General features: G+C 33.8%; 4 protein-coding genes across 4 annotated transcripts; all 4 read right to left on the bottom strand.

Annotated features, from left to right (window-relative positions):
- Positions 1 to 32: 32 nt before the first annotated feature.
- LOC123220690 (MDIS1-interacting receptor like kinase 2-like) lies at positions 33 to 1,489 on the bottom strand. The gene is made up of 2 exons (XM_044643245.1): positions 586 to 1,489; positions 33 to 500 (listed from the first exon to the last, which is right to left on the bottom strand). Exons 1-2 carry the CDS (start codon positions 1,487 to 1,489, stop codon positions 208 to 210), a joined length of 1,197 nt encoding a protein of 398 aa, XP_044499180.1. The 3' UTR covers positions 33 to 207.
- A 34-nt stretch (positions 1,490 to 1,523) lies between these two features.
- On the bottom strand, positions 1,524 to 3,404 carry LOC123221447 (MDIS1-interacting receptor like kinase 2-like). The gene has a single exon (XM_044644297.1). The coding sequence runs from the start codon at positions 3,402 to 3,404 to the stop codon at positions 1,524 to 1,526; it is 1,881 nt and encodes a 626-aa protein (XP_044500232.1).
- A 2,816-nt stretch (positions 3,405 to 6,220) lies between these two features.
- LOC123220626 (MDIS1-interacting receptor like kinase 2-like) lies at positions 6,221 to 7,986 on the bottom strand. Its single transcript, XM_044643161.1, has 2 exons — positions 6,774 to 7,986; positions 6,221 to 6,688 (listed from the first exon to the last, which is right to left on the bottom strand). The coding sequence occupies exons 1-2, from the start codon at positions 7,675 to 7,677 to the stop codon at positions 6,396 to 6,398; spliced, it is 1,197 nt and encodes a 398-aa protein (XP_044499096.1). The 5' UTR covers positions 7,678 to 7,986; the 3' UTR covers positions 6,221 to 6,395.
- A 641-nt stretch (positions 7,987 to 8,627) lies between these two features.
- On the bottom strand, positions 8,628 to 10,247 carry LOC123221446 (MDIS1-interacting receptor like kinase 2-like). Its single transcript, XM_044644296.1, has one exon. It carries the CDS (start codon positions 10,245 to 10,247, stop codon positions 8,628 to 8,630), a length of 1,620 nt encoding a protein of 539 aa, XP_044500231.1.
- Positions 10,248 to 12,396: the final 2,149 nt, after the last annotated feature.

Genomic DNA, 12,396 nt, shown 5'->3' with positions numbered 1-12,396 from the left:
ACAAATTCTAAATAAGAATGAGCATTAATTTGTAGCCAGTGCCAACTGCATTGTTTCAACAGCTAAAATGAGTTTTGTTACAAATCACTTTCAAATCTAATTGTTGCTGAATCTTGAAACTATGATAAACTTTCTTACAAAAAATTGATTCAAAAACTTACCTGACAAAAATTATTAATCGAGTGTGATTACTTCAGCAACAAGAATTTAGTTGCTCAGAAGCTGAGACACAATTTGCATGGTTGGTCTAGACTGTGGATTTACATCTAAGCATAAAAAAGCCACATCCATGATGGGAATCAGTTTATTCTGCAGTTCCAGGGAGGGAAATTGAAGCCTTGGATCCAACATATCATCAAGCTCTATGTTCATGTCGGCATATGAACCCGAAAAAGTGGAGATAATATCCACAGGATGCTTCCCCTGGATCACTTCTAATGCCAACACTCCAAAGCTATAAACATCACATTTCTCAGTCACCTTCATTGTGTAAGCAAGTTCTGCAAAGTGAAAGAAACATTTTATCTCAGTTTCATCGGTTATTTAATAAGGGTACTCTAAAATGAGACTGTTGAAATATTATACCTGGGGCAATGTATCCATATGTGCCTGCAAGTTGAGTCCAATTGGATGAATACCGCTTGAGAAGCTTAGCAGTTCCAAAATCTGAGACATGAGCTTCATATTCCTCATCGAGCAACACGTTCTTGCTTGATATGTCACGATGAACAATCGGTGGGAAGCAATCATGATGCATGTAAGACAAAGCATGTGCCACACCTTTTATGGCATTCACTCTCTTACTCCAATCCAACACTGCCGCTTCTGCTTCATTGCTAAGAATTGTTGCCAGGCTACCCCTTTCAAGATACTCATAGACTAAGAATGAGTGCTGTGAATGTACACAAAAACCAAAAAATTTCACGATATTTCGATGTCTTATCTCTGTCAATGCCCTTATTTCGCACAAGAACTCCTTTTGATGGGCTATATCACCAGTATACATAGAGTGGATTTTCTTTACTGCTACAATATTCCCTGGTGACAACTCGGCTTTGTAAACACTTCCATGACCGCCTTCTCCAATAAGGTGACTGGCTTCAAAATCCTTTGTTGCTGCTGTGATTTCTTCATACATCTTTTTACCTTTAAAAGTTGATATCCAAAGGAATTCTTCATTCTGCATAGCATTTTCTTGATCACGAGAGTCTCTCTTCACTCTTTTGGAACTAAAAAGTATACAGATCAACACAACCGAAAGAACAAGAGCTCCTAGAAGAGGGAAAAAAACTGTGAGAAAGATTTTCCAACCCTGGTGCAGGCCATGTTTTGCTGGTAATAAAGTACTGCAAGGTCGCAGACCTCTAACATCACCACACAAATCTTTGTTCCCTTGTAATTCTTCTATGGTAGCATTTCGAAAGGCTGTGCTGTTGGGAATGGGACCCTGCAACTCATTGTAGGATATGTCAATACTCAACAGGTTCATCTTCTCAAATTTTCTAGGAATGAAACCAGAGAAGTTAATTGTGGGAGATATTGAGATCCTGCAAATTCTCCAAATCACAGATTTCAGAGGGTATATCTCCGCTAAGGAAGTTGTGACCCAAATCCAGATGTGTCAACAGACTTAGTTTCCCCAACTGAGGTGGAATTTCTTGGGTAAACTGGTTGTTCCTCAAATTCAAGTAACTAATTTGCAACAAGTTCCCAAGAGTTGCAGGGATTGATTTGCTCAACTTGTTTGAGGACAAGTCAAGACTGGTAATTTCTGTGAGTGATCCAATTTCCGGAGGTATAGCACCAGAAAGCTGATTCCCATTCAAAATGAGAGCCTCCATCCAACTCAATTTTCCAAGTTCTTTTGGAATCTCCCCAAACAAAAAATTAGAAGAAAGATTGAGTCTACGTAGTTGAGTTAAGTTTCCAAGCTCAACTGGTATGCTGCCAGTAATATGATTCTCTTCCATCTTTAGAGTCTGTAATTTTGGACACTTTCCCCAGATTGATGAAATCTCACCATAAAGCTTGTTTTTACTGAGATTTATAAATTCTAGCTTTGGATACACTCCAAAACTTTCAGATATATTTCCACGAAAGTTGTTTCGTTGCATAACAATTCTTGTTAGGCTTGTGCAGTTTCTTAAGCCTTTGGGAATTGGACCGAAAAAATTGTTGTGAGAGGCACTGAACCTCTCCAGAGAACCACCAGCACAGATATTATGGGGCAAGTGACCAGTGAAGTGGTTGGTGTCTAATTGCAAATGAATGAGCCTCATGAATCCAATTTCTTGCGGAATGGATCCAGAAAGACTGTTTTGTCGAAGGTATAAAATCTCTAAGTTGCTCAAATTTCTGAAGGAATCAGGAACAGAACCACTAAGTTGATTTTGACTCAAATCTAAATCCACAAGGTTTCTCAGATTCCCTATTTCAGTAGGAATAGAGCCAGACAGTGTGTTAAGGTATAAGTGAAGAATGTTCAGATTTTTTAAACCACCTAGAGACGCAGGAATAGGACCAGAAAGATTGTTGGTATGAAGACTAATATCTGAGAGAGACTCCAAATTTCCTAATTCTTGAGGAATAGAACCAGAAAGTTGGTTTTTGAACATGTATAACACAGATAGTTTTCTAGGCTTACTAAAAATGGCAGGGATTGGACCTGTTAAGCTATTAGTATCTATATAAAGTTCAAGTAAATTAGAGAGGTTTCCCATCTCTAGAGGAATGAAACCAGAAAGTGAATTATTATAAAGATACAACCAAGCCAAGTTGCTCAAATTTCCCAAAGAAGTAGGAATTGAACCCTCCAAACCATTACTATATAGAGCAAGATCAATAAGAGAATTCAGTTGTCCTATTTCGTTAGGAATTGATGAACCATTCAATCGATTCTCAGCTAGGTGCAAGGTCTCTAAATCAGTTAGGAGACCAATTTCAATCGGTATTTTCCCAAAAAACTGATTAGTTGATAAGTCGAGATACTTCAGTTTGGAAAGATTACCAATTTGTGAAGGGATAATTCCAAAAAGTTCATTTATGCTAAGATCAAGATACACAAGATGAGGAAATGATAAGAATGATAATTCATTGAGCGTACCTTTTAAATTTTCATTAGACAGATTCAATCTATGGACACTTCCAGCATGGTTGCAAGAAATTCCATACCAGGAACAGTGGCTCATTTTCGATGCGTGCTGAGTAGAATTGTGGCTGGCATTAACAGGATATAGTGTCCATGAAGAGAGGACAGAATGACTCTGGGGTTGAAGGGAGGCTTTCCATTTGAGAAGAGCTTGTGCTTCTTGAGTAGAATTAAATGCAGCATTAAGTTGAAAACGTAGCAGAACAAAGAAGATGAAGAAAACAAGGGAGAGTTTACTGAGGGAGGAGAATGCCATTGCTTAAACTTGTTAAGTTTTGTGCAGTGCATGCAGAGCCTAATTTGGCATTCCATATTTATAAAAAGAAATGTGAACGCTCAAACCTTTGAACATGTCAATGCACCATCTTTCACTCCAGATTTTTGTTACTTTGTTGAGTCATCTATACAAAGATACGGTATCATGTGCATCAGTCTTTGATTGGTACTTGACAAGGAAAAAGACACCCAACGATCTTATATTTTCCAGTATCTCAGAATCCTGATTTAATTTCTTCCTCGGGATATTTATTGGTCGACAAACTGACACAGTGATTTAGACGGTAAAAACAAGTAGTATGGTAATTAATTTGAGTAGAAACTTTTGGTGGGTTAATAATTTTCGGGCGGTAAGAGACTCGACAAAATTATGTGAAGACACTTAAATGCTTGTAGTTTTTTACCTTCACAAAATGATATTTGAGTCTTTATCCTTATATGGCGTTTTGTCTAAGATATTCAAGTATTATTAACATATTTGTTAATAATTAAATATTTTGGTAATTTTCTCTTATTAATATATTAATTTGTTAAGATAAAAATAGTTTTATTTTTAATTAAAATAATATTATATATAATAATTTTTAATACATAAATATGTCTACATAAAGATGTGTTATTATATGATTATGTATTATTTTATCATTAATTCAAAATCATTAAATTATATCATGACACATCTGTGAGTATACATATTTATATACCAAAAGTGTGTAGATATAATTTTATTGTTTCAATTAATATAATAATTAACATAAAAATATTTTTAAAATAATTATAATTAATAATTTTTTATATTTAAATAAAATAATATTTTAATATTTTTTAATTATCAAATATAATAATTATTTATATTTTTTATTTATAATAAATTATAACTATTAATATTTTAGATAATTTATATAATATTATATTTTTTATAATGTAATCTCCAATTTTGTTACTGGCGTTTGCCTTATATAATGCACTGTCGGCCGTTCTAGAACACCAAAAAATCTGCAAGACTTGACTTAAAAGCTATAAAAACGCTAAATCAAGTCGTTCAACGGCTTTGTCTTGTACTGTGCATTTTCAAAACACAAGCCTGACTACCCTTTAGGATGAGGCTTGGAGTGATATTAGTCGTATGGACCAGCGGATTAAAGTCTGTAGACATTTCTCCTTTATACTGTTGACTTAGATCTCCTCATGGTACTTGTGGTTAGAATTAATATATAATACCCATCCAATGTCACTGACCTGTCGGACTTTATCCAGCACCGCAAATGTTGCCTTAAAAGACTTGCAAGATTTAAAATCATTATCCCCCCATTAAGGTCTTTGTCTTATACCGAATGCATTTTTATAAAGGAAATTAAAATTTTTAGCCTTTTTTTTACCGTGTATATATATATATCATTTATTCTAAAGCTTAAATAAATATACCATAATAGTAATCTATTTTTCTAAAATATCTCTCTTAAAATGATCCATACAGAAATTCTCTTTTTTTCTCTGTAATTTTTTCTCTCTTCTTCCTTAATTGAGGAGAGAATCCCTATAATATGAAAAAAATAAAATAAAATATTAATGGAAAAAGACACATGATTGAGCAATAAAACCTGTGAGAAAACGATTATAAAAAATTCAATTTGGACATAAGGGAGGGAGAGACGTAAACTTAATTTTATTGTGATTTTATGTTGTTAAATTATAAAAAATCCTTATCTTAATAAAGCTTACATATATCTAAAAAATTAATAATTTAGGATTACATTAGTAATCACATTATCTCATATATTATTTGTTACATCATCATTAATAATAAAAAATTATCAGAATCTTTTATTATTTAATAACCAAACAAAATATTGTTAATAATAAAATATAGATTATTAGAGTAATATTTTATTCCGTCTGATCAAATGCCACCTAAAGGGTTCATTCATACCAAAATCAACATATGTAAGATGGGAAAATGATGAGAATGACAATTCATCAAAAGTACCATTTAAACCAGTGATAGAAAGGTTAAATTTATGGACTCTTCATTCACGTCCACTAGAAATTCCAAACCAAATACAAGGGCTTATCTTGGCTGAATTGGTCAGATATGTTGGTGTCATTAAAATGATAAAAAGACCATGAACAGAGGAGAGAATGTCTCTTGTATTGGGGGCTGGTTTTTTCCATTTGAGAAGAGCTTGTGCTTCTTGAGTAGAATCAAAAACAACATTAAGTATAAAATGAAACAGAACAAACAATATCATACAAGCATCTGAGATTGCTCTCTGCAAGGCAGAAGCCATTGTTTATTCAATTTCTGCATAACGCAAAGTTACTTCAGATTCAGCCATCGAGACTTTGAAAAGTCTTTGCAATGTCTCTCAGTACTCAAAGTGAGACTTCTTCACTGTCCTAAAATGTTAATCTGTCTCTAGGTCTTTGCCTTTATTTTACTGCATTTTCAAAGTCTTTTGATTATTGTTAAGAGGTAGGACCACCTTGATTGATACGCATCAGGATGAATTTTTCCTTCCACCTATTCTCCCAAAGTGAAACTCTTTGAATGTAATTAGTTGTCCCTTAAAATTCATTAAAAATTCATAATCAATAATTATTGTGCTTGAAAATTCTTTGGAAGTAAAAGGGACCATCTTGATTATTGTGCTTGAAAATTTTCAGGACTTAATTCAAACTCTTATACAATCTAGTGACAAGTCAAGTTTATGCGATTGGCATCGAGAAACAGTAAATTATTTAATCACTTCAAAACTGATAAGAACACAAATTCTAAATAGAATGAGCAATAATTTGTAGCCAGTGCCAACTGCATTGTTTCAACAGCTAAAATGAGTTTTGTTACAAATCACTTTCAAATCTAATTGTTGTTGAATCTTGAAACTATGATAAACTTTCTTACAAACAATTGATTTAAAAACTTACCTGACAAAAATTGTTAATCAAGTGTGATTACTTCAGCAACAAGAATTTAGTTGCTCAGAAGCTGAGACACAATTTGCATGGTTGGTCTAGACTGTGGATTTACATCTAAGCATAAAAAAGCCACATCCATGATGGAAATCAGTTTATTCTGCAGTTCCAGGGAGGGAAATTGAAGCCTTGGATCCAACATATCATCAAGCTCTATGTTCATGTTGCCAGATGAACCTGAAAAAGTGGAGATAATATCCACAGGATGCTTCCCTTGGATCACTTCTAATGCCAACACTCCAAAGCTATAAACATCACATTTCCCAGTCACCTTCATTGTGTAAGCAAGCTCTGCAAAGTGAAAGAAACATTTTATCTCAGTTTCATCGGTTATTTAATAAGGGTACTCTAAAATGAGACTGTTGAAATATTATACCTGGTGCCATGTATCCATATGTGCCTGCAAGTTGAGTCCAATTGGATGAATCCCGCTTGAGAAGCTTAGCAGTTCCAAAATCTGAGACATGAGCTTCATATTCCTTATCGAGCAACACGTTCTTGCTTGATATGTCGCGATGAACAATCGGTGGGAAGCAATCATGATGCATGTAAGACAAAGCATGTGCCACACCTTTTATGGCATTCACTCTCTTACTCCAATCCAACACTGCTGCTTCTGCTTCATTGCTAAGAATGGTTGCCAGGCTACCCCTTTCAAGATACTCATAGACTAAGAATGAGTGTCGTGAATGTACACAAAAACCAAAAAATTTTACGATATTTCGATGTCTTATCTCTGTCAATGCCCTTATTTCACACAAGAACTCCTTTTGATGGCCTATATCACCAGTATACATAGAGTGGATTTTCTTGACTGCTACAATATTCCCTGGTGACAACTCGGCTTTGTAAACACTTCCATGGCCGCCTTCTCCAATAAGGTGATTGGCATCAAAATCCTTTGTTGCTGCTATGATTTCTTCATACATCTTTTTACCTTTGAAAGTTGATATCCAAAGGAATTCTTCATTCTGCATAGCATTTTCTTGATCACAAGAGTCTCTCTTCGCCCTTTTGGAACTAAAAAGTATACAGATCATCACAGCCAAAAGAACAAGAGCTCCTAGAAGAGGGAAAAAAACTGTGAGAAAGATTTTCCAACCCTTGTGCAAGCCATGTTTTGCTGGTAATAAAGTACCGCAAGGCCGTAGACCTCTAACATCACCACACAAATCTTTGTTCCCTTGTAATTCTTCTATGGTAGCATTTCGAAAGGCTGTGCTGTTGGGAATCGGACCCTGCAACTCATTGTAGGGTGTGTCAATACTCAACAGGTTCATCTTCTCAAATTCTCTAGGAATGAAACCAGAGAAGTTATTGTGGGAGATATTAAGATCCTGCAAGTTCTTCAAATCACAGATTTCAGAGGGTATATCTCCACTAAGGAAGTTATGACTCAAATCCAGATCTGTCAACGGGCTTAGTTTCCCCAATTGAGGTGGAATTTCTTGGGTAAACTGGTTGTTGCTCAAATTCAAGTAATGAATTTTCAACAAGTTCCCAAGAGTTGCAGGGATTGATTTGCACAACTTGTTTGTGGACAAGTCAAGACGGGTAATTTCTGTGAGTGATCCAATTCCCGGAGGTATATGATACAGACCTGGAGAATGTGAAGTTCCCAGTCCAGCAGAGCAAGAAACCCAGGCAGCAGTTCCAGTTATCAACGATCTCAGAATAGCCGCACCATACAATGTAAAGAGATAGTGAGCAATGTAACAGTAAAATACAGATTATCCCATGTAACAGAACACTCAGAGTTGTATTACTTTCATTCAATAGAAATTGATTACAAACATGGAAGATTACTTGAGCATCACAATGAACTTTCTTACAAAAGAATGAAAGGGCTACTGTGCAATACAATAATAATTTCCAGAATTAACCTAAAAAGAACTATTCATTCAAAATGACACTTTCCACAATATCCTCACCAACTCAACTGCTCATTCTCCCTACAGCTATCCGAGAGGCTGTACTCTCCCCTTCTATCCATCTTCCCTCCAAAAAACTCTCCATACTTCCCTCTTGCAAGTCTATATCTAGTCTCCCATTTCTCTACCTCTTGTCCCCCACTCATGTTCTGCCACCTCATCATTTGACTTCCCCAGGATCACTTTACTCCTGTTGCTTTGATTTGAAAAGCTCTCACAACTTGCTGGGTTGTTCTCTGCCTTTCTCCCTTGGCTGTTACTCTTTCTTCCTCCTTTGCTCTTCCTTTTGACATACACCTTCACCCTAACAGTATAGCACCAGAAAGCTGATTCCCATTCAAAATGAGCTCCTCCAACAGACTCAATTTTCCAAGTTCATATGGAATCTCCCCAACCAAAAAATTAGAAGAAAGATTGAGTCTACCTAGTTGAGTTAAGTTTCCAAGCTCAACTGGTATGCTGCCAGTAATATGATTCTCTGCCATCTTTAGAGTTTGTAATTTTGGACACTTTCCCCAGATAGATGAAATTTCACCATAAAACATATTATGACTGAGATCTATGAATTCTAGCTTTGGATACACTCCAAAACTTTCAGAAACATGTCCACGAAGTTTGTTTCGATGCATAACAATTCTTGTTAGGCTTGTGCAGTTTCTTAAGCCTTTGGGAATTGGACCGAAAAAATTGTTTTCAGAGGCATTGAACCTCTCCAGAGAACCACCAACACAAATATTATGGGGCAAGTGACCGGTGAAGTGGTTGCTGTCTAATTGCAAATGAATGAGCCTCATGAATCCAATTTCTTGTGGAATGGTTCCAGAAAGATTGTTCTGTCGAAGGTATAAAAACTCTAGCTTGCTCAAATTTTTAAAGGAATTGGGGACAGAACCAATGAGTTGATTTTGGCTCAAATCTAAATCCACAAGGTTTCTCAGATTCCCTATTTCAGTAGGAATAGAGCCAGACAGTGTGTTAAGGTATAAATGAAGAATGTTCAGATTTTTTAAACCACCTAGAGACGCAGGAATAGGACCAGAAAGATTGTTGCTATGAAGACTAATATTTGAGAGGGACTCCGAATTTCCTAATTCTTGAGGAATGGAACCAGAAAGTTGGTTTTTGAACATGTACAACACATTTAGTTTTCTTAGCTTGCCAAAAGTGGTAGGGATTTGACATGTTAAACTATTGGTATTTATGTAAAGTTCAAGTAAATTAGAGAGGTTTCCTATCTCTGAAGGAATAGAACCTGAAAGTGAATTATTAAAAAGATATAGCCAAGCCAAGTTGCTCAAATTTCCCAAAGAAGCAGGAATTGAACCCTCCAAACCATTACTATACAAAGCAAGATCAATTAGAGAATTCAATAGTCCTATTTCATTAGGAATTGATGAACCATTCAATTGATTCTCAGCTAGGTGCAAGGTCTCTAGATGAGTTAGGAGACCAATTTCAATCGGTATTTTTCCAGAAAATTGATTAGTTGATAAGTCGAGATATTTAAGTTTGGAAAGATTACCAATTTGTGATGAGATGATTCCAAAAAGTTCATTTATGCTGAGATCAAGATACGCAAGACGAGGAAATGATAAGAATGATAATTCATTGAGCGTACCTTTTAAATTTGCATTAGACAGGTTCAATCTATGGACACTTCCAGCATGGTTGCAAGAAATTCCATACCAGGAACAGTGGCTCATTTTCGATGCGTGCTGAGTAGAATTGTGGCTGGCATTAACAGGATATAGTGTCCATGAAGAGAGGACAGAATGACTCTGGGGTTGAAGGGAGGCTTTCCATTTGAGAAGAGCTTGTGCTTCTTGAGTAGAATTAAATGCAGCATTAAGTTGAAAACGTAGCAGAACAAAGAAGATGAAGAAAACAAGGGAGAGTTTACTGAGGGAGGAGAATGCCATTGCTTAAACTTGTTAAGTTTTGTGCAGTGCATGCAGAGCCTAATTTGGCATTCCATATTTATAAAAAGAAATGTGAACGCTCAAACCTTTGAACATGTCAATGCACCATCTTTCACTCCAGATTTTTGTTACTTTGTTGAGTCATCTATACAAAGATACGGTATCATGTGCATCAGTCTTTGATTGGTACTTGACAAGGAAAAAGACACCCAACGATCTTATATTTTCCAGTATCTCAGAATCCTGATTTAATTTCTTCCTCGGGATATTTATTGGTCGACAAACTGACACAGTGATTTAGACGGTAAAAACAAGTAGTATGGTAATTAATTTGAGTAGAAACTTTTGGTGGGTTAATAATTTTCGGGCGGTAAGAGACTCGACAAAATTATGTGAAGACACTTAAATGCTTGTAGTTTTTTACCTTCACAAAATGATATTTGAGTCTTTATCCTTATATGGCGTTTTGTCTAAGATATTCAAGTATTATTAACATATTTGTTAATAATTAAATATTTTGGTAATTTTCTCTTATTAATATATTAATTTGTTAAGATAAAAATAGTTTTATTTTTAATTAAAATAATATTATATATAATAATTTTTAATACATAAATATGTCTACATAAAGATGTGTTATTATATGATTATGTATTATTTTATCATTAATTCAAAATCATTAAATTATATCATGACACATCTGTGAGTATACATATTTATATACCAAAAGTGTGTAGATATAATTTTATTGTTTCAATTAATATAATAATTAACATAAAAATATTTTTAAAATAATTATAATTAATAATTTTTTATATTTAAATAAAATAATATTTTAATATTTTTTAATTATCAAATATAATAATTATTTATATTTTTTATTTATAATAAATTATAACTATTAATATTTTAGATAATTTATATAATATTATATTTTTTATAATGTAATCTCCAATTTTGTTACTGGCGTTTGCCTTATATAATGCACTGTCGGCCGTTCTAGAACACCAAAAAATCTGCAAGACTTGACTTAAAAGCTATAAAAACGCTAAATCAAGTCGTTCAACGGCTTTGTCTTGTACTGTGCATTTTCAAAACACAAGCCTGACTACCCTTTAGGATGAGGCTTGGAGTGATATTAGTCGTATGGACCAGCGGATTAAAGTCTGTAGACATTTCTCCTTTATACTGTTGACTTAGATCTCCTCATGGTACTTGTGGTTAGAATTAATATATAATACCCATCCAATGTCACTGACCTGTCGGACTTTATCCAGCACCGCAAATGTTGCCTTAAAAGACTTGCAAGATTTAAAATCATTATCCCCCCATTAAGGTCTTTGTCTTATACCGAATGCATTTTCATAAAGGAAATTAAAATTTTTAGCTTATATATATATATATATATCAATTATTCTAAAGCTTAAATAAATATATCATAACAGTAATTTATTTTTCTAAAATATCCCTCTTAAAATGGCCCATACAGAGATTCTCTCTTTTTCTCTGTAATTTTTTTTCTCTTTTTTCTTAGTTGAGGAAAGAATCCCTACAATATAAAAAAAATAAAATAAAATATTAATAATAAAATAAAATCTGTAAGAAAACCATTATAAAAGATTCAATTTGGACATAAGAGAGAGAGAGACGAAAATTTAATTTTATTATGATTTCATGTTGTTAAATTATTTAATACTATTATTTTATGTTGTTTCTATTATATAAAATTGTTATAATATTGTTAATGTTGTAGTGACGGTTATAAAATACCAAAATACAGGCCAGAAAAAATTTCAGAAGAAGAACAAGTTGGCCTTAACGCCAACCCCCCAGACCCTAGTAAATTTATTTATTTTTTTCTGTTTTCTTCCATTATACTCAATTCCTTTATTTTTTATCTTTGCGTATTCCAATCTGATGCTCGTGTGCGTATTGTTTTATTTGTCTTGACAGAGAGTTACATAAAAAATTACAAAATTATCATTGCCATTTTCTTTTATTTTTTATTGTATTAATTTAAATTTAAATCAAATTTCAAATTAATTTAATCAAATCAAATTAATTTAAATTCGGATTAAATTAAAATTTAATTTAAAAAATTTAAAAAGGGTGGGCGTTCAAACTTTTTTTAAAAAAAAATTTTTTAAAG

The sequence above is a fragment of the Mangifera indica genome, chromosome 7 (assembly GCF_011075055.1).
Source record: "Mangifera indica cultivar Alphonso chromosome 7, CATAS_Mindica_2.1, whole genome shotgun sequence".
Lineage (NCBI taxonomy): Eukaryota > Viridiplantae > Streptophyta > Magnoliopsida > Sapindales > Anacardiaceae > Mangifera > Mangifera indica.
This window is presented reverse-complemented; position numbering and strand designations above follow the sequence as displayed.